Source organism: Drosophila grimshawi, unplaced genomic scaffold (genome assembly GCF_018153295.1).
Source record: "Drosophila grimshawi isolate 15287-2541.00 unplaced genomic scaffold, ASM1815329v1 contig_44, whole genome shotgun sequence".
NCBI lineage: Eukaryota > Metazoa > Arthropoda > Insecta > Diptera > Drosophilidae > Drosophila > Drosophila grimshawi.
In genome coordinates this window covers 18,502,296-18,523,191 of record NW_025063240.1, presented here as the reverse complement: position 1 = coordinate 18,523,191, position 20,896 = coordinate 18,502,296, and the positions used below count along the sequence as shown (strand labels likewise).

Below are 20,896 nucleotides of genomic sequence, written 5' to 3'. Positions count from 1 at the left end.
AGAAGACGACTAAGCAGTAGCAGTAGCATGAAATGCCTTCATATATCATAATCAAAGTGTGCGATGTGCTTCCGATTTGCCTCCTCTGCTGCCATTTTGCTAGCTGCAACACAAATAAATCGAATACAGAACTTTTTGAAGTCACACATACGCCCCGTATTACAAAACAAAATCACTCATCAATTAAAATGTGACCGAAAGTTTGTTTTTTGTTGAGCTGAACAAAAGGCAGCGAACGATGACTGCTTAGGCAGTCAATTAATTATTGAACTTTTACTACTGTTTGAAAACAGAAACTCAACGAAGCGCTCAATTGTGCGACGGCTCACTCACACACACACATACACACACCTACATACACACACACTCACACACACACACACACACTCGAAAACGAGTAAAACAAGCATTGCACGAACAAAGAGAAAGACAAGGCGAAGCAGACAACGTAGAAGGGGACGAAGCAGAAGCAGAAGCCGAAGCAGACGCAGTAAAACGGTAACAGAGCAAAGCTCAGATCAGCTGCGCTGCTGCGACGGCTGACTGCTAGCCGGCAGAGAGACCAGGCAAACGAGGCGAGTCAGTTTCTGTCTCAGTTTCTCAGTCACAGTCGGCGTCAGCCAACAGCGTGAGTGAGTGCGCGTCGAACGGGAACGTTTCCCGTTCGCTGTCTCTCGAGTGGTATATTTGTACGTGTGTGTGTGTATGTGTCTACGTGTGTTTGTGTGTGTGTGAATGCCGAAAGACGAGCTCAAAAGGCCGACGGTTAATGCTAAAGAGTCGCTCTGCCAAATAATTCACGTGCCCAATTAGTTAGTTTTGAGGAACCGCACGCGCTTTATATTTATTGCTGTTTTTTCAACAAATTTTCGTAATTTATCCCATAACTTATCGATAGTCGTGAATTGTGTGTGTGTTTTTGTTGTGCGTGGCATGGCTACAACAACAGCGACATCAGCAGCTCCAACAAGGACCTCCACGAACAGCAGCACATCGCTTGCCGTCAATTATCCAACTGCCACGCCCACCTGTACAGTAGTCACAACATCATCAGCAGCAGCAGCAGCCGCAGCCGCAGCAGCTGCAGTCATGCCCACTGTAGGCGTAGCCACAGGTTTGCCCGTGGGCCTGGCTGCCGTGCCCATGCCACCCCATCTGCACCAGTTGCTGGGTGGCTTGGACAGCAGTGCAGCCAAAAGCGGTGCACAGCCGACGGCAACAACGAGTCCAACAAATCTAACAGCCGCCGCTTCACCCACACCACCCACAGGTGAGTCTCTTCAATTTATATTTGAAAATTATTTTAGACTCTTCTAAGCACAATAAGTTAGATACCCGCTGCTGCTATGGCTGCAGCTACACTCAGAAAAAATAAACCAAGTTCATTACTATCAAAGGAAAAAGTTTCTAAATAAAATGTAAGTGAATTTAGTTTTTCTTGTTTAAAACTGAATGGTTTCTGCAATCGAAGAAAGTTTTTTGAGACAGAAAATTCTTCTTAATGAAATTTATTTGTAATAAATCCGCGTGTCAATAAAAATTTGTAAAATATAGTTTTCGATTGTACTGTTGTGGATAGTTGAACCAAAATGTTTGTGGCTTTGGAAAATGGTATACAAAAACTGTTTGACAATAGGAATAAAATGAAGCTTTCGTGAAAAGAATTTGAAAACGTCTACAATGAAAATAAATAAAAATTCTTCCAGAAGGAATATATTTTCAATACATTCCACAGTCAATCAATTATTGCAAAAATGGATTTTTTATTGATTTTTCTAACTTCTGTAAAGATGAAAGAACATCCACTAGATTCTCTGTAATGAGTGATTTTACAAAAGAATAACACCCGAGGTGGCCTGTCATTTGGCTTGTCTGAGTGTATCCAACTGCTTCCCAGTAAAGTTAGCCAGCTCAGCACCTTGCAAGTCCAAACATTCAGGAATTCCTTGAAATGTGAAGGATATAGGTTAGCGCAAAAAGAAGATAAAGACTAAAGGGACTACACTAACCCAAAAAACAAGGCATGCATGTTGTATTTGTATTTGAAACTGGTGCCACTGGCCGCCAAAAAGCCAAAAGCCCAGACTCAAAATTAAATTTCTGACCGAGCCGCAGCGGCTGCCTGATGACAACCCATTGGAAAAGCGCAATGATTTGGAAATTTCACAACAGCAACAACAGCAAACACCAAAACCAACAGCAAGAGCCATGGCTAAAAAAGAGCTGACTGCAACGCCGAGCTGGGCTGCCAACTGTTTTGGTCTTTCGCACATCAGTGGCAATTTGTTTTGCACAAGTATGGGTTGTCAAATAAAATTAGTTCATGTCGTCGGCCATCGAGTTGGCCACGTCGAGATGCGACTACAACTGCCACAACGGGGTGCACCGAGGGGAGGGCGTGTAGACGAGGCGGGGTGCGACGAAGAGGCGAGGCCCAATGCGGTTGCAGCGTGCAAAAGCTTTGACTTGTCTCTAAAAGGTGTTGGAAGTTGCACAATAAATAAATAATTATAAAAAAGCGCAGAGAATGGCTAAACCAGCAAAAGGCACACACTCAACACACACACACACACACACTCTACACACAGTCGACACACACCATCTCAGAGCTGGGTACATGGCATACATTGATGTTTAAGCACTGCGCAGAAACCATACTTAAGGGTCTCGGGTTACTTGATGCGTGTATTCGCATTATTCTTAGAAAGCCGAGCGTATAAAAGGTGTGCACAATGATTTTTCGAGTGTACGTTGACGTAGCTGGTTACCTCGATCTGGTTTGCCACTAATGCTCACATTATGCTCCACATTTGAGTCCAACTATGTACTTTTATGATGCTTATGCTATTTATGTCACCGGGCATGCAGCTTCTATCTTCTAGCACAAGTCACTTGACCGGAAATTTCTTGGGGCATCCCCTTCCGCTTTTGGCCATGTCTCAAGTGCATTTTGAGGGAATAAGTAAATGCTCTAACTGGATGTGATCTAATTTGGGTTTATCTTGTTCATAGATCTGATTAAATGTCTGTTACTCATCTCCTTTCCATATCTACGGTTATTGGTTACTTTCTTTAGCCGACTTCTTAAGTAGACTCGATAATGCAGTTATATTAAATGAAAGCTTAACCAGATCAGACCACTTGACTTATATTTTCGTGCTGATCAAATAGATAAGTAATTTACAAGGTTGGATGAGCCTCTTTCTCATTAAGCATGTTTTGTCTGCCTTTATTTACCAAATTTATGGCTGCACGACAAGCAATGATGTGCAAATAAGAATTGCCTTGAAAACGCAAGTGTTTTCAATTTTTAAGAAATTAATATCAATATTAAAAAGTTAATTTCAGACAATTATTGTAAAATAAATATTGAAATGCATGCAATAACACGATTATGATCGTAAAAATGTAAAAATAAACGAATAAATTAAAACGAACTTCGAAATTTTTAATTTATGCAGACCCTCAAAATTTCAGAGATATTTCAATTTATTTCATTTATGCACAAAACAGAATTCAGTGAGTTATTCAGAATCTTAAGATTACATAATATTGAAAGACCAGAGTAAATCTTTCGACAGAGTGCTCCTATGGCAGAGACGTGATATACTGATCAGATCCGGTCATTCAGCAAAAAGGCGGACATATATCGAGTTTCGTGAAGAATGCTTTGAAACTGCAGACGATCTTGGCTATATGGACTCGCCTGGTGACGCTAATCAATAGTATATACCAACTATTACCCTATAAACGTCTCTTTCAATGTTTTGTACATTTAAAACACCAAATTAAAACATCCTCAACATGGGTATAAACATGCCTTAATTAATCCAGATTTGCTGGGCAACTTTTTCACTGCAAATGCGATCAGCTCGCTGTGGAAGCGAGAGAGCTAAAAGTGCGAAGATCACAATATGACGCATTACTGGATGGAACAAAAATAAAACCAGAAGCTCCTAGATTCGCAGACAACGAGTAATGTGCTGCGCGCGACAAACAAGATCAGCGAGCAGCAACTGAGCCACAAGGCGGGACAACAACACATCAGAGCAAAGTGAGAGCGAGAGAGAGAGAAAAATCAGAGAGAGAGAGAGAGACAGTTGGAGGGGTAGACTATAGAATGGGGCTGAAGTACTTAAAAAAAAAAACGCTTTCAACTTTAATTTATATGCAATGCGGTGCGGCAAAAAGTTTACCGGTAGCAATAAATCAAACTATCAATTGAATTCCGAGGCGATCATCACTTGTGCTGCTGCTGCTGCTGATGCTGCTGCTGCTGATGCTGCTGCTGATGCTGCTGCTGATGCTGCTGCTGTTGATGCTGCTGCTGCTGCTGATGCTGCTGCTGCTGCGGCTGCTGCTGCTGCTGCTGCTGCTCTTTGTTGGCGACGCACATTCGCAGTTGGCTCGATCCCGATCTGGATGTGGATCTGGATGTGGCACTCTCTTGGCTCTGGCGTCGCTTCTTGTTTGTTATAAGTTTGTGCGCCAAGTCGTGCGATTTTTAAGCCGATTTTGCAATTGACTGAGGCGCGTCGAGGCAGCCCAAGCTGTCGCATTGCCCCCTCAACATCGGCTACTAAATCATCGGTGTGGTCAAGTTTGCCGCAGTCGCTGTGTGAGAGAGTTGACATCCGTGGCATAAGCGCAAGTCTACGGTGCGAACGCGACTGAGTACTTCATGTGACTTGTGGCTCCCGGCTACCGGCTGCTGTGGTTTGGCCTGGTCTGGTCGTCAATTGTTTGGAGCGCGGCATATAAATCAGGCATAACCATAACCATATAAACGCGACCACAGCAATTGCCGCAACATGCGGCTGCAACAAATTGCACAGCATTTGTGTACGCATCACCTTTAATTAGCACAAAATGCGTACGTACACTGAGAAAAAAGGCTAGATGAATATAAAGAGAGTGCTACTTTTCGGAAATACTTTTTATTTATAAGCACTTATAAAGTACTCCAATTAATATATTATCTACTCCCACTTTCAAGAAATACTTTTCCATAAATTTACATAAAACACTCGATTGATTCACAAATAGTAATTCTGATCCCAAAAAAAGTAGGTGAGCTTAGGGCTTCTGGGGCACAGTTTTTCTCAGCGTGTATCAGAGGGTCAGATCGAGTTCAGAGATGGAGAGAGAGATCGCCCCACTTGAAGAGCATACCAAGGCATCCTGCCAACAACAACTGACCACAACTGAATGCCACACACAACAGTAGCGCAAAAAGGCGAGGTGTTAAAATGTGTGCAGTTCTCGCGATCAGATAAAATGTCAAAATGAACATAAAAGCTTCTACATCTGAGGAATTGCTAATCGCTGCCAGAGCATGGTGCGGCAAGGAGGGAACAATACCTATATATACCAAAAGCACAAAACAAAACTGAACCCAACAAATTGCCAGGGACTGCAACGGAGACATCAGGAATTTCATAAATTCCAACTCAAATTAGCAGTATCGGGACTGTGTTGGCAGTCGATCGCGCTGGCCAGGCTCGACCAGGTAATGGACCACACCACGTCCACTTGACACGCCATTATGACCATAAACGTTGACACTTCCGCCAGCGACTGCAGCGCTCGTCACTTTCTGCCAATGTCTTCGTCTTCGTCGGCGACGGACACTGAGGCGATCCTCTGACTCTGACTCTGACTCTGTGTGTCTTGTGTCTTTACACTTGGACGTGCTCGATCAAAAACAGACCGAAATTTGTCCAATCATCTGTTACCCTCCTCTACTCTTCCCTCTCCGCATCCACCTCCTTCCTTCAATCCGATGGTTGTCCCACTCTGTGCTACAAATTTCTTGGTGTTTGGCTGCCATGCGCGGAATTCTGGCAGCAGCTTCGTTTAAATTCCAATTGACATTTAATGATTTTTCGCGCACTCTTTCTTCTACACTCAGAGAATAATATGATATCATTTAATAAACGTTACGTTAACTCTTCGTTAGTAATCTACCCTGAATCCCTGATTATTACTGTGCGTCACAAAAAGTTGAAAGACAAATAGAATAATCAATATTATGAATAGATCGATAGTATCTACTAGATAAGAATTGTCTTTAAAATTCAGATTATTATTTCACATTCCTTTGAAGGCTTTTTCATTGAGTTCTGGATACTTTTCTACTTTTCAGAAAATGTTTTTTAATATTTTGTGGACTGTTTTTCACAGCTTTTCTATTTCTGAGAAATTTTACTTTTGTTAATTTAGGAATTAATTCAAAAACTCTCTTCTTAATTATGGACAATATTTTGTCTGAGTGTACGCTCTTTCTAACTGTCTTATTGTCTTTGTTCCTTGCAGCGCTTACGCACAATCACTGCCCCTCGGCAGCGTCCTCCCTCTTTGGCAATGGAGCTCAGGGCTCGGCGGCGGCAACAAATCTCAGCGCTCTGGCGTCCCAGCATCGACTTTTGGAGCTATCACGTTTTGGACTGCGTGGCTATGATTTGGCGCAACATATGCTGTCGCAACAGGGAGCGGTATCCAAGCTGCTGGGTAAGTCGAAGTGGGGAATAAAGGGGGTGTCGGCTGGCGTCGTTAAGGGTGCAAGTTCAGCCTGACGAATGTAATCATCGTGCTTGCATAACACGCGCTCCAAATGCAATTGTCGTGTGTCCCACTGAATTAGGGGCTCAAGCGTCCGTAATCGATTTGCGCGACTGTAAGTTCCAGATTGTGTTGGGGGCCACGTAAACACGACAAATCGATTGCACCTTACCATGCCCAATCTGCCCACCTGGCCAATAGCCAACACACAATACTGTTGGCTGCACACCTGTTGCGACTTTTATTTTATTTTTGTTGTTGTTGTTGTTGCTGTTGTTGTTTTCGTGCTCCAAATTGCAATTCTGCGCACCTAGCGAACAAAGTCTACCAATTCCAAGGGGGCACTGAAGCGGGTGTCTAAAGCTTTGACTCTTTGTTCTCATCTGGTGCCAGATCATTGTCGTCTGATATAACCAAAGACCAAAGAGATATACGAGTATATCTATCTCTACAGTCTTTGACATAATGTGACTGATAGCTCAAAGAAAAGGTTGCATTATCTCTGTTTTAGATACAGTTCATTTCGAATTGAATTAACTTCTGTTTGATTCTCAAATATATATAGAAGCCATCTATTAAAGTTCTGATAAGAGATACATAATCATCTATTTATTACAACTATGCAAGTAGAAGCGTTATGCATTTTGACCTGACTTGATCTCCCCAACAGTCGGTTAAACAAGTGCAGTTTATTGTTGAGCACGACTCAATTCGTTCACTACAACCATTCAGTGAGCTATCTTTGAATCATACTCACATATATTATCTGATCGGTACGCAGCCGTTGCGACAATAATTCATTCACACTACTTTAATTGACGTCTGTTGCAGTGTAGGGGCGAGGTGTGCGGAGAGCGCCTTGTCGCTAGCTCATTTAATACAGTGTAAATGTGTAAGTAATTTCCGTTTTTCGCAACGTCTAATTTGCATAAGTTCAAACATTGAATAGTAGGCACCGATGCCTATATAGAAGTAACTGTGATATACACTGAGAGAAGCTAAACCAATTTGTGTTACAAATGTGTTGTTAAGCTCAAACACAATGTGTGAATTTTAGTAATATTCAAGAGTCAAATTTCAGTCAAGATTTCATAAATTTGTTGTCATATAAGATAGGTTCCTCAACCTCATAAAATGAATACTGGTTAATTATGTTATGAGTACATTGTCATATAAGATAAGCTACTTATCATTGTCAATTTAGCTGTATTAAAAATGCAATTCTTGTCATTTGAGATCTTGTCTTATTCATTCTCAAAGATATTTCAAATTAATACTATTTAAAGTCTATAGTCAAGTAAATGATGCTATAAATGCCATATAAGCATCATTATTGATATATAAGACTAGATTTATCCATAGTCGTATAAGATAAGTCATTCATTTTCAATGATATTCAAATGTAACACCAAATATATTCCACAGCTAATTGAATTGTAAATAAAATTTGAGTCGCATAATTTCTTATCTTAATCAATCTCAAAGATATACGCAATTAATACTAATCTGCATGGATTGCAATATAAATATATAAATTAATTAATATTAGTTGTATTCCATAGTCAATTTTATTTGATTATAAATACAGTTGTTATCGGATAAAAACTTAATCTTATTCATTCTCAATGATATGGAAAGTTAAGACGATATTCCACAGTCAACTAGATTTGGTTATAAATAGATAGTGTCGTATGAGATCTTATCTTATTCATCATCAATAATAATTAAAGTTAATACTGGCTATAATCCACAATATTTGTGCCATAAATCTTCAATCTTTTAATGTTAGTTTTTTCTGCCTGTAGCCGATCTCTCGCAACTTATTCACAAGATAAGCAGCATGCGCCTGTCACTCGCTTCCGACAAATTATCATCGAAGCTGCGCTGAGGCTGCTGCTGCTGCTGCTGCTGCTTTGTTGTTGTTGTTGCATGAATGTGTCGCTGCCAAATATTCAAATTAGCGCCCCATTGAATGGCGGAACGCGACTTCAATTGTCTAGTTGGTGAGTTAGTTAGTTAGTTGGCAGCAGGTAGCAGTTAGCAGATAGCAGTTAGCAGGCAGCTCGCCGTGGGTAGCCAGCGGGCTTTTGATTTGTTTTGAAACGCCCACACGGCCCACGGGTGCGGATACTGTCTCTGTTTGTGTGTTGTATATGTTGTATATGTGTCGTACCCGGGAGCAGTGATTGATAATGCGAAAATTATGCGAGTAGCCCTCAAGGCAGCTGCATGTGTCTACAGTTGAATGAGGCTGCTCTCTGGGCCAGAGGTCAAATGGTGTTAAAGCAGTTGGTCTGTGTGTCAAGCGAAAAATGTACTCAAATAGCATAAGATATTCGTTCGATAATTTTCATATTTTTTATATACGAACTTCAATTCTGTTTCCAATGTGATTAGCTGGAATTTAAGACTGAATTCACAAGTTAAGACAAATGAGCTGTGCTCCAATTAAAGCAAAACCTTTCCGCCTTTAACAAACATCTTCCGTTTCCGTGCTCACAAATTTGTGAGTCTTGTGATTGTTGTGTTATATTTATATATATATATTTATAACTCTATCTTTAATGTTTGAAAATCACAACTGTTTAAGAATGAGAAAAAATACTCTTACTGATTGCTTTATTTATTTTATTCCAGGCACACTGCGTCCACCTGGACTGATTGGCGGCTCGAAGCCAAAGGTGGCCACGCCAACCGTTGTCTCCAAGATAGAGCAATACAAACGCGAGAACCCAACGATATTCGCGTGGGAAATACGCGAGAGACTGATTAGCGAAGGTGAGTGAGCGGAACAATGAGAACGACCATCTCATCTCATATAAGAAGTAAGAAGAGGGACACAATCAATACAAGTAGCCACAGTGGCTAATTAAAGTGAACTGATGGGAACTCCCAAAAGCCAAATTGCACAAAACCAGTGACAAGCTCGAAACTGAAGCAACTGCAAAACGTCAACTGCAACAATCAATTGAATTGCGTCTGGGCGGGCATACTTAGGGTTACGCGTAACATTCAACATCCAGCTCCAAGCTGAGGTCCAACTGCTGCTCCTGCAACATCATGACAGCATCGGGGCTTGATGTGTTTATGGTACTCGGCATCGTACTCGAAAAACGAATTAGCCATGGTCCATGTCCAGAGAACTGCGTTCCCTTGCCTCATTTAATGTTACATTTGTACATGCTACCAATATATATAAATATATATTTATATATATATATATTGTTTCGCTCTGTGGTAGATTTATCGATTGGCTAATTTATGAACATCCGCTCCTTGGCTCCACTCGATTGATATGTAAATGTGCTCACATTTGTGTCACTCACTCTGGCATTCCCCCCCTCAAACACAGACACACACACACACACTGCATCCCCCTGCTGTAGTCCACTCAATCGAGCTGTGCGATGAATCGTCCGATTGCCATCGCTCACATGAGACGTTCGAACACACACAAAGACCATAGTCCGAGTCATTGCGAGTCTCTGACTCTGACTCTGGCTGTGACTGTGACTGTGGCTGAGTCTGAAGCTTGGCCAAATGTAGATCACAATCGCAACTGGTCTGCTCATTACAGTCAATCTAATTTGCGTCAGTCGAGCTTTGGGGTTCATGAGCAGGTCACGACGCACTGCATCCGGCGCCAGTATCCGTTTAGCCACAGCTACTGCTTTCAAAATACAACATATGCAATTGCATTTGAAGACATTTAACTATTTTACATCAGATATATGTCGATTTAATCTACTACATCAAATTCAGCAGATATTAGTGAATTAAACTTGCCAGTTTGACTGCTCTTTGAATTTAGATTAATATTCCCAGTTTAACTCAGTTAAATTATGAATAAATTGAAGAATTTATTTGGTATTTGGCATAGGAATAAATCAAACAAGAAAGCTCTAGTGGAAAGAGCTTGAAAGTTTAGCTATTTTAAAATGTGTAACAGGCAGAAAGGAGTAACTCCGTTCCCATAAAGCATATATATATTTGATCATGATCAGCAGAGACTATAAGAGCTATAATTTGGAATATAAGTTTCAGTCAATCAAGTGCAGATCAAGTTGTTTTTTTCTGTATTTTGGATAACAATCAAAAGTTTAGCTTTCCAAGTAATATATAATTATTGATTGATCAACTGAAATAACAGCTGCGCTCAGAGCATCTCCTAGTCGAGCTCTCCCGAGGCTTAGCATATATTCTAATCGTTTCAATCTCCATGTTTGCCTGTGTTAGGTGTTTGCACGAATGCCACGGCTCCATCTGTGAGCAGCATCAATCGCATCCTGCGCAATCGTGCCGCCGAGCGAGCCGCCGCGGAATTTGCTCGGGCCGCCAGCTATGGCTACGCTTTGCATCCAACGCATCCGCATCCACATCCCTACACAAGTTTTCCCACCTGGCCGGCTAGTCTGCCCGGCCATCATCCACTTTGGGGCACTGTGCCGATGGCCGCGAGTAGCTCGTTGCCACCGGGTAGCAGCTTTAACAACAACAACAATAGCAACAACAACAGCGACGGCAACTCCAATTCAAATATTAACAACAACAACAACAACAACAACTGTACGAGTGCCTGCGGCGGCAGCAGCGCTGGCAGCGGACGTTTTTCCTTGCCAGCTTTATCGCCAGAGTCGGGCAGCCGGGACAGCTGCCATTCGCCGGATGTGGATGCGAATCAAATGATAGGTGAGTGAACAGAGACTACTGTTATATATATCGACATTATATATATATATTCTGCCAGATATTGAGGGTGAGGACAGCGACACGGAGGACAGTGATCAGCCCAAATTTCGACGCAATCGCACAACATTCAGTCCGGAGCAGCTGGACGAGCTGGAGAAGGAGTTCGACAAGAGTCATTATCCGTGCGTTGGGACGCGGGAGAAGCTAGCATCGCGCACAATGCTCAGCGAGGCGCGGGTGCAGGTGAGTTAAGAGTTGAATCTGAACTCTATTTATATTTCGCGGCATCCCCACAAATTTCGCCCCTTTTGATTACTAACCAAAAAAAAAAAAAATGAAAATGAAAATGAAAACAAACGAAAAAAGAAAAAAAAAAGATTCCGCTTCTCTTTTTTTTTAATGACTAACAAATTGTCTCTCCATCGATTGATTGAATTAGGTTTGGTTTTCCAACAGACGAGCGAAATGGCGACGCCACCAACGGGTCAATCAGCTGAAGCAACGCGACTCGGCATCGGAGTCACAGACGCCAGCAGGAGCTACTACTACAGTTCCGCTGGAGTTGAGCACCTCAGCCACCGGCAGCACCAACAGAAGCCCTATGGCCCAAGGCCACCATCTCCGTACCATGGCCATGGTCATGTCCGATCCCAGTCCCGTGCCAGTGATAGCAACAACAACAGCAACAGCGCCGCCTGCCTCAATCACAGCATCAGTTCCATTATTAATGGGCGGTGAGCGTAGCGCCTTTCATGCGACCATGCCCTCCGTCTCCGCCTCTGCCTCAGCGGCCGCTTTTGCGCTCAACTTTGCTCGGCAATATCTGTGGCGACACATGGCCGTGCCACAAAACGAGGAGAACTATGCTGATGCCAAAACGGAGCTGGATGTGGATGAGATCAATGTGGATGCGGAGGATCCAGAAACGGAATCGGAGGCTAACTAAAAACAGTGCAATCAACAAATGCTGTATTTCCAGTAGCTACACTTGCAAAAATGAATGTGCCCTCAAATCTAGAAAAATCACTTCCCATTTCTAAATTGACTCTCTACAAATTTTTGTTTAGATTTTTGTTTTTTTTTTGATTTTTGCAAACATTTTTACAATATTTACTTTCGAAAACTTTCTTTCTGAATTTAAGAAATATTCATTTCGAATTCCAGGGCGATTTTCTAGCTTCTATGGCATATTTTCCAAGTGTAGCTTTAAATCCTATAGCTAGAAAATATCTTAAAGAAAAGAAAAGAAAAACTATATAAAATGTGCAAGTTTTGTGAATTTGTCAATTTTTCCTATCGCTTTAAATCCAGAATTTAGTGCAATTTTTACTTACTTAATTTATGCAGTTTCTAACTAAAACTAAACACGTGCTGAGTACAAATAAAGAATGAATCTATATACATATATGATTATATATATATTTATATGTATATGTATGTATGTGTATATATGTTTTTAAGACAATACATATAGAAGAATTTCGATAAATTCTCACGGGTTTCGTATAATTGGTCGGGAATTCAGCAGTGTTGACACCTCGGCCGGAGAGGGGAGTAGGGGCTGGGAGAGAGCAGGGAGCTCCTCGACGCGCATTCAAAAATAACTCAAGTGGACAAATCTGACAATTTTGTGGCTACCACAGACACAGATACAACAGCAACAACAACAACAACAAGAAAATATACAGAGGCATCGACTCAGAGTTGAAGTGGCTTGCCTGACTGGGCTCGGTTCGCGTTTGGGCCAAGTTCTCTGTGCCGATGCCTGTGCTTGGCTCTCACTCTGACTCTGACTATGGCTCTGGCTCTGGCTCTGGCTCTGGCTCTGGCTCTGGCTCTGGCTCTGGCCCTGGATGATTAATGTGGCTTTAATTACATGCGCTGAGAAGTCGTGGAGTCGTCAGCGTCCTCGTTGTCGTCGTCAATGTGTATGCTCGAATGGATCACTATAATTATATAGATGGCCGAATTAAATTTTAATTTAACGCCTGTCAAATCAGAAAACCACTTGTATAATCGTTCGCTTAAGCCAGACTCAGAGACTCAGACACAGAGAGAGAGAGAGAGCAACAGCAACAGCTCCTCTGGCAGCCGAAACAGTTATTCATTTGGTTGAAAGAATCAATTGAACAGCAGCAGCGCCAGCTGCTTCTATTATTGATTGTAATGAGCCACCGAAGGCGTCAACATCATCTAAGCCAAAAAAACAACCTCAGCACCAACAATGATGAAAGCCAAAGAAAAGCAATGAATAGAAAGATGCCTCAGCACCCGAGCAATATGAAAACAATTAATGCCATGAAATTTACATACCTGCGGCTTTTTGATGAGTCGCTCAAAAGGCATTGTGCTGCCAAGTACATGCTACAATATCATTTAAATACATATGTATATATTTATATATATGGATATGGAGTATACGGTTTACTACAAAGCGAAACTGTGGCTGACGTGGCTTCATTTAGTCACGGTGGTGCTGCTGCTGCATGTGGCGCTATGTAAATGCCGCTGCTTGAGCCACCACCACCAATCAATAACGGAGCCAAGGAGGCGTTGAAATGTACATATGTATATACATATATATATGCATTGTACAGTAGTCGCTCTGCAATGAGTACTTCTCGCACTTGGCATACTTTGAAATCAAAAATGTTATTAAATTTGTAACACCGACGGTGTTTTTCAAGTGATTCGCAAAGATCCCCTTTTTATATGCATAGAAAAGTATAACTTTCACTCAAACAATCGCTTATTGGTGAGTGAATACTGTACTGTGTGTGTGTGGAAAGTGTCTCAACTGGGCTGCTACAGATCATTGGAATGTCTTAACTCGCATCCTTGCCATAGCTGTGGCTCTTAATTGCCAAAGGCGTTAGTATTAAGTGGTTTTCGTGCTTATTATAAATATCTCTTAATTTTTGCCAGCCCCAATGTTCTCTGTGTGTATCTGTGTGTGTGCGTGTGTGTGTCTGCTTGCGAGAGTATGAGTGGCAAAATCTTGAAATGGCAATCACCGACTTGCCTCTCAGTTGCAGAGCTAACCAGACAAGTGGAGGACGACGTCGTCGTCGTCTTCGTCGCTCCTGTCGTCGTCGTCTTTGTTGTCATTATGTTGTGTTATTTGGCACGATTTGTTGAACTAAGGAGCTGCATTCGTCGCTGATGTTGCACAGAGAGACTGCAGACTGGAGAGACTGGAGACTGGAGGCAACTGAGGTTGTGCGCGGTTGCATGATGCTGCCGATCGATTGAGAATCGATCAGCAAACGATCGGCAAAAGGCAATGGAAGTGGTCAACACTCGCAAAAAAAAGAGGCAGTAATCAGTAAAGTTGAAGTAATCTTTTTTTAGCAAAAATAAATTTCTCAATAAAGAGATTTGCTTTATTTAAGTTAAAAATATCTTTTTATGATTGATCAAGATGGCTCAGCAATTCTCATTCTCATCTTATTAGCTAAATTACAATGTAGCAATCATTATCTGCTTCCATATCTCATCTTGACAATGATAAACATATAACACCTGTTTATTACACCAACAACTACAAACACTTGCAATTCTCAACTCGCTATTCGCGAAGAAGTCATTTAAATAGTGTTAAGTACGAAGCTGCCCGACTAATTGTGGACTGTCTAATAATATAATAGATTTCTTATGTGCACTTTGCACACATCTGCTCGACTATAATATATATATAAATGTATACAATATATATAGATCTCTTCTGTGCACAACTACTGACAGATCAAGCGCTGTGTGAGAGGTGTCTACTCCGGGAAAGATAAATAGGGTTCTGCTCGCTTTCCCCTTCGCACTCTTTCTACAATAATAATCACAAAATTATATTTTATTTTTATATTTGTGATGCATTAATTTACTATTTATATGTTTATATCTAAATAACCTAGATCCTCCTGCAACTAGTGCACATTGAGCACTTCTTCTAGTTCAAAATCTTTTGTTTTTTCGAGTGCAAGAGCAAGTGGCAAGCAGTAGCAGTGCCTCAGTGCTGGTGTCTGTGCCTGTGTGTGTTGTAAGTGTAAATATCATCCTTTGGTTTTGTGCGGCAGCTTCAAATGTGCCCCATCCACCGTCTACCGTTCATTGGTAGCCATGGGAGCGGGAGCCAAACTGGCGTCGCTCGCTCAGCGCTTATAATTGTCGCATGCAACATCGCGGCTATCGGCACACATTTATATATATATATATGTATATATGCATATATGTTTATATAGCACGATGCAAAGCGACAACGACACGGAATCGCCCTGGACAGGTAGACATGAAAGGTAACGCATTGCTGCTGCTGCTTTGGTGCCACAGAGAATAAGTAATTCACTTAACGCTTTAATATCGCTGATAAATACGCAGCCCAAGCATCTTCCCCCCACTCCCCACCCCCCTTCTAGCTTGCAACGATCAGAGTGTTGCCTTGAATATACATTGCCACTTAATTGGTGCAATTTTCAACGATTTTGTTTTATTTGCATGTGTGTTGAGTTTTTGGGGTAGATCACTGTGCAACCTGCGCAGACTTTGTGGCAGCGGCGTGCGAACAAAACGCGCCTCATTTACATAACATCGTGTGGCAAAATAAATACAATTGTCTGTGTCTTTATGTATATATATATATATATATATTTATATATGCAACAGATCGCGGAATATTCAACGAGTGAAATAAATGATACAATTTTTCAGCTTTATTCATTTCGAATTTGTGCAACTAACTCAAATCAAACGCACTTTTCTTGGTTCTTGCAACATTTTCCGTTTGCACAGCTGCTGACAACTTATGTGCCGGAATGAGGCATTATTCTTACTGTCATTCGACCGGATGCACACTGGCCAGCACACAACTTGCACATGCTCACCCAGAGCAGTTAGCGTCAGAGGGACATCCTCTATATATATATATATATATATATATATATTTATATATATATATATATGTAAGCCAACTGGGATGCTCAGCAGGCGAGCAGGAAAGCGAAACTACTACCAGGCACTTCTATGCGAGTTTAATGCAAAGCTAAGCCTATAATTTGATCATATCCACACAATAATTCACTGGCTGGTGCAAAATGCCCAGTGGCGCTGCTGTGGTGGTGCAGGGCGTATCCACAGCACCACACACAGAACCACAGAAGAGCAGTGACAGAAAAAGCGAATAATGAATGCGCAGCAATGCCATTTTTGGCAGCTTTGGGGAGTGCACAACAGCTTCTGATAAGACCACCACCAAAGGCATCCTCCACGCCACTCCACTCCACACTGGATGCGACTCCAGCAGTAGTTGTTGAAAGCGTCGATTGACCAGCGAGAAAACCCCGCCAAAAAACCCAGGCTCACTTAGTTGTCCATGCGTCATAACTCAGTGCTGGAGTCAGAATTGGAATTGGAGTTGGAGTTGCTCTCGATCGGATTACCCGGCAGGCATTTCAATTCAACACATCCTTTGGTTCGCTTGCGTCGCCTGCCCAATTATAATCGTTTGGCTATACCTCGACCACGCCCCCCTCGCTCCAAAGGGGGCGTGTGGACATTTGGACGCAAATTATAGCAATGCGACTGACTTAAATAAATGCGCAAGTTTGAAAATTGAAAAGAAATTAACTGTGGGCAGGATTGGACCCCGCTGATTCCCATCTCTCGCTGAGTTGCAAAAATATTATGCATAATTATACGCTAATGTTCACATTGAAATATTTACTGATTTATCGCTATCTGCAAGTGTCCCTATATACATATATCTATATATATATATGTATATGAAGTGGCTTGCTCTGCACTTGGAACATTCAGTAAGAAAAAAGGTTATCTTTGATGCAATTTGTACTTTGAATAGGTTTTCATCAACTTTACAATATTGAATATGATGGAATTCAAGTCAGGGATGACTTTCAGCAGCTGGATCGTCCTCTATTATATCATTAGCTGTAGCAGTAACATCCCCATGAACCCATTGAAAAAATGCGTAAAAATATATGGCATTTAATGTATGTTTGGATGTAAGCATCTGTATTTAATATGAAAGGAAGTTGAGGCTCCCGGCGCCAGTCAGACTCGAAATTTGAAGGGACCACACGCAGTCTGTTTGTGTTGGAATCGGTCATGTAATTCCCTAATTTCTGTGTCTTAGATTCACCGACAGTTTGGATTGATTACTGTAAAGAGTGTGATAAATCTCTGTTTTTATTAACTTTCGGCATGACGGTGCAGAAATGTGCGTTCGTCGGTCGGAAGAACATGAATGAAATTAATATGAAAATCAGATCAGCATGATTAGTTATAATTTGTAAGACGCGTCATCGATAACGCAACCTTTACAAATACCCAAATACAAAAATTAATTAATTAAATTTGTTCGAGTGCTCCCAGAGTAGGAATGTAAAAGTTCATCCACTTAATTATTGTTTTTCAAAACATAATTATATTTAAATTTATGTAATTTAATTTTTATATTTTTAGAAAATCAACAATAGAGTGAAATTAATTAATAGTTTTTTGTGTATATCAAATGTTTGTCATTATGTCAATTTGGAAACTTAGAAGATTTGGTAACTCAAGTAATGAGTAATCTGCAGGAAGAGAAAATTATGCATATTCTGCTGATTTCATAAAGATATGGGAAAATATAGAATGATGTATGCACATAATTATTTCGCTAAATTGGAATCGATAGCTGGATGCAAATTCAAAATGTAGTGGAAACAGAGACTATCGAAATGGTTCCACACTGAATTGCGAGCTAGTTCCATAAAGAGTGGAACCAAATATGATACAAAAGTATGATTTGGTATTTTAGTATTCGGCTTGTTAGCAAACCCGTATTTCCCTGCGCATTTTTGCCATTGCCCAATTCGGTCACACTAATTGTGACCATTCCAAGTGGAACTCGCTATTAACAAATCTTTTTTTTTTTTGTGGCGAATAACTTTTAATGACTAACGTATAAGGTGAGGGAAACAATTGCACAAACTAGTTCAAAGTGTTAATTTAGTGACGAGAAATCAGCGTTAAACAACAAGTTGGACACTTTTATTTGAATGTCGTGCAACTGTGATTTACCCGATTGCAAGCAACGCCAACGTCAGCAAAAACTTTGGTATCAACTTTGAAGTGTGCAAATTAAGTTTATAGACGCTACATAATACTAGTTAATTATGGCCAGTCCCAGGACACGTCGAGTGCTGCAAGAACTAAAGCCACAAGATGATAATTCGGTAAGTTGACATTCAATTGCAACGCAAATATTGCGCAAACATCGACAAAAACGCGTCTTAAAATCATGTTTTTTTATGCACGCCCAGAAATGTTTCGAGTGTGGCACCCACAATCCCCAATGGGTATCGGTTACCTATGGCATCTGGATATGTCTGGAATGCTCAGGCAAGCATCGCAGTCTGGGCGTTCATCTCTCGTTTGTGCGCTCCGTGACCATGGATAAATGGAAGGACATTGAGCTGGAGAAGATGAAGGCGGGTGGGAATCGCAATGCACGTGAATTTCTAGAGGATCAGCCAGATTGGAATGAACGTGCGCCCATCACACAACGTTATAATTCCAAAGCAGCCGCTTTATATCGTGATAAGATATCGACGCTGGCCCAGGGCAAAACCTGGACTCAAAAGGATGCCGAATCACGTTTGAGCAACAGCAATTCCTATAGTTCCAATAGTTATGGCAGCAACTCTGCAACAGGCGGCGGCAGTTCGCAGCCCCGCGAGAATGCAACAGGTTACGGGGGATCCACCGGCGGCGGAGGCTATCAGAATGGTGGAGGCGCCTACAATGAGACTGCTGGCTATCAGCAATTCCAGACACAGGAGTTCAAGGACCAGAAGGAGGAGTTCTTCAGTCGTCGCCAAGTGGAGAACGCCTCGCGACCCGCGTATGTTCCTTCAATATAAAATTATGCTATAAACTGGTAATCAAACTTTCGATATTTACAGAAACTTGCCACCAAATCAGGGCGGTAAATATGCTGGATTTGGTTTCACACGCGAACCGCCACCGAAAACACAATCTCAAGAGTTGATCGACTCCACGCTGACCACTCTGGCATCCGGCTGGAGTCTGTTCTCATCAAATGCTTCCAAGTTGGCTAACACTGCCAAAGAGAAAGCCGTTACCACGGTTAATTTGGCTTCAACTAAGGTAATACTTTTAAAAGCTATATTTTATTTGTATTACAGTGGTTGCTTGGAAATATAATTGCCAGAAAAAAATAGTTTTAATATGTGCACATACTTTTTGATTGCGTTTATTTTCACTTGTAGATTTATATATATTTTCAGAAGTATATAAACTTAAATTTATGTCTTATGTACACGTATTTCTTTTAAAACCTGCTCTTGCTTATTGATATTATTTTTTATATGTTTCATTTTGTATGCGTTTTTATTTGCTTTTTTCGTTTACGTTGTAGATTAAAGATGGAACTCTGCTAGAATCCGTTCAGAGTGGTGTTACAGAAGCGGCCTCCAAGGTCGGTAAAAACTCAAACATCAATCTACATTATATTCACAGAGTTCGTGTCTATATACTCCCTTAGGTCTCGGATATTGGCAAACGTGGCTGGAATAACTTGTCGGGCAGCAATACAGCGACATCCCAGAGCGGTTACAGCGATCCTAGCATGGAGGACAATGCCTATCAGCGTTCGCATTCGGTGGGCGGCAACTTGGCTGGCGGCCTGGGCCAACAGAGCGGCGTTAGCGATAGTGATTGGGGTGGCTGGCAGGACAATGCTAACAATAAGACACACCTGACCAGCTCTAGCTCATACCAGAACCAACTGAGCAGCAATGCTATCGGCGGTACAACAAGTGCATCCGGGCTAACCCAGGACGATGATTGGTCCGGCTTCGATGCGGCGAGTTATCAGAATGCGGAGACATCGTATCAGAATACGCCGTCGGGTGGTCAGAGTGTCCGGAGGAACATGAAATTACAGGAGACATCGCAGAAGCTGAGTGAAGGATTCGACAATCTCGATGTGAAAAATGTGAAACCCGCCGCAACTGCGCCTAGTGGCAAAGCCAGCGCCGAGGATGATGCATGGGATCTGTTAATGAACTAACAACAACAACAACAAAGCATACAACAAATGTGTATTTTGACGGTTAACTTGATTTGTTTTGCATTATGTTTTTGTTATTGTCACTTTGTTAAAGAAAAAACTACAATTTATTCGTATTTCGCATTTAATGTAATTAACGGATATTATGTTCAAATCTATATATGTATGTACCGAATTTTCAACGAACGAACATTCTCTTTTTCCATATAATTTTAACAGGTTAGACCAATTTTAAATAAAAATGATACAAAACAAATTATTAAACAGAAATATATATATATGAATGTAACGAATTCCTTGCATTATATCACCGATCATAACTTTTCTACTAATAACGGATATTGGACACTGTATAACTGAGGACAGGGTATTCTAAGGTTGAGCACATTTTACTAGAGCATTATTATATCTTGCAGGGCGTTGTGCTCTTTATTCTAATCATTTAGTATAATTTACACGTCATTTTAGATTGGTTGTCAAATCAATAATGTACCTCAATTAAAAATACATATAAATTTTAAATAAATAAAATACACAAAAAATCGATAGCTTCAGAAACAC

The 20,896-nt window shown here is 41.2% G+C and overlaps 2 protein-coding genes across 3 annotated transcripts; both read left to right on the top strand.

Moving 5' to 3' along the window:
* The first annotated feature begins 611 nt into the window (after window positions 1–611).
* Window positions 612–12,655, top strand: LOC6557427 (paired box protein Pax-6). 2 transcript variants are annotated; one of them, XM_001983714.2, is made up of 6 exons: window positions 612–1,270; window positions 6,316–6,510; window positions 9,199–9,339; window positions 10,798–11,250; window positions 11,309–11,493; window positions 11,690–12,655. In XM_001983714.2, the coding sequence occupies exons 1-6, from the start codon at window positions 934–936 to the stop codon at window positions 12,194–12,196; spliced, it is 1,818 nt and encodes a 605-aa protein (XP_001983750.1). In that variant the 5' UTR covers window positions 612–933; the 3' UTR covers window positions 12,197–12,655. The 2 variants fall into 2 exon arrangements, with proteins under 2 accessions (XP_001983750.1, XP_032595360.1); XM_032739469.2 differs by having other exon boundaries at window positions 620–1,270; window positions 11,707–12,065.
* A 5,464-nt stretch (window positions 12,656–18,119) lies between these two features.
* Window positions 18,120–20,601, top strand: LOC6557365 (ADP-ribosylation factor GTPase-activating protein 1). The gene is made up of 5 exons (XM_001983716.2): window positions 18,120–18,476; window positions 18,564–19,144; window positions 19,206–19,410; window positions 19,682–19,741; window positions 19,808–20,601. The coding sequence occupies exons 1-5, from the start codon at window positions 18,417–18,419 to the stop codon at window positions 20,333–20,335; spliced, it is 1,434 nt and encodes a 477-aa protein (XP_001983752.1). The 5' UTR covers window positions 18,120–18,416; the 3' UTR covers window positions 20,336–20,601.
* Window positions 20,602–20,896: the final 295 nt, after the last annotated feature.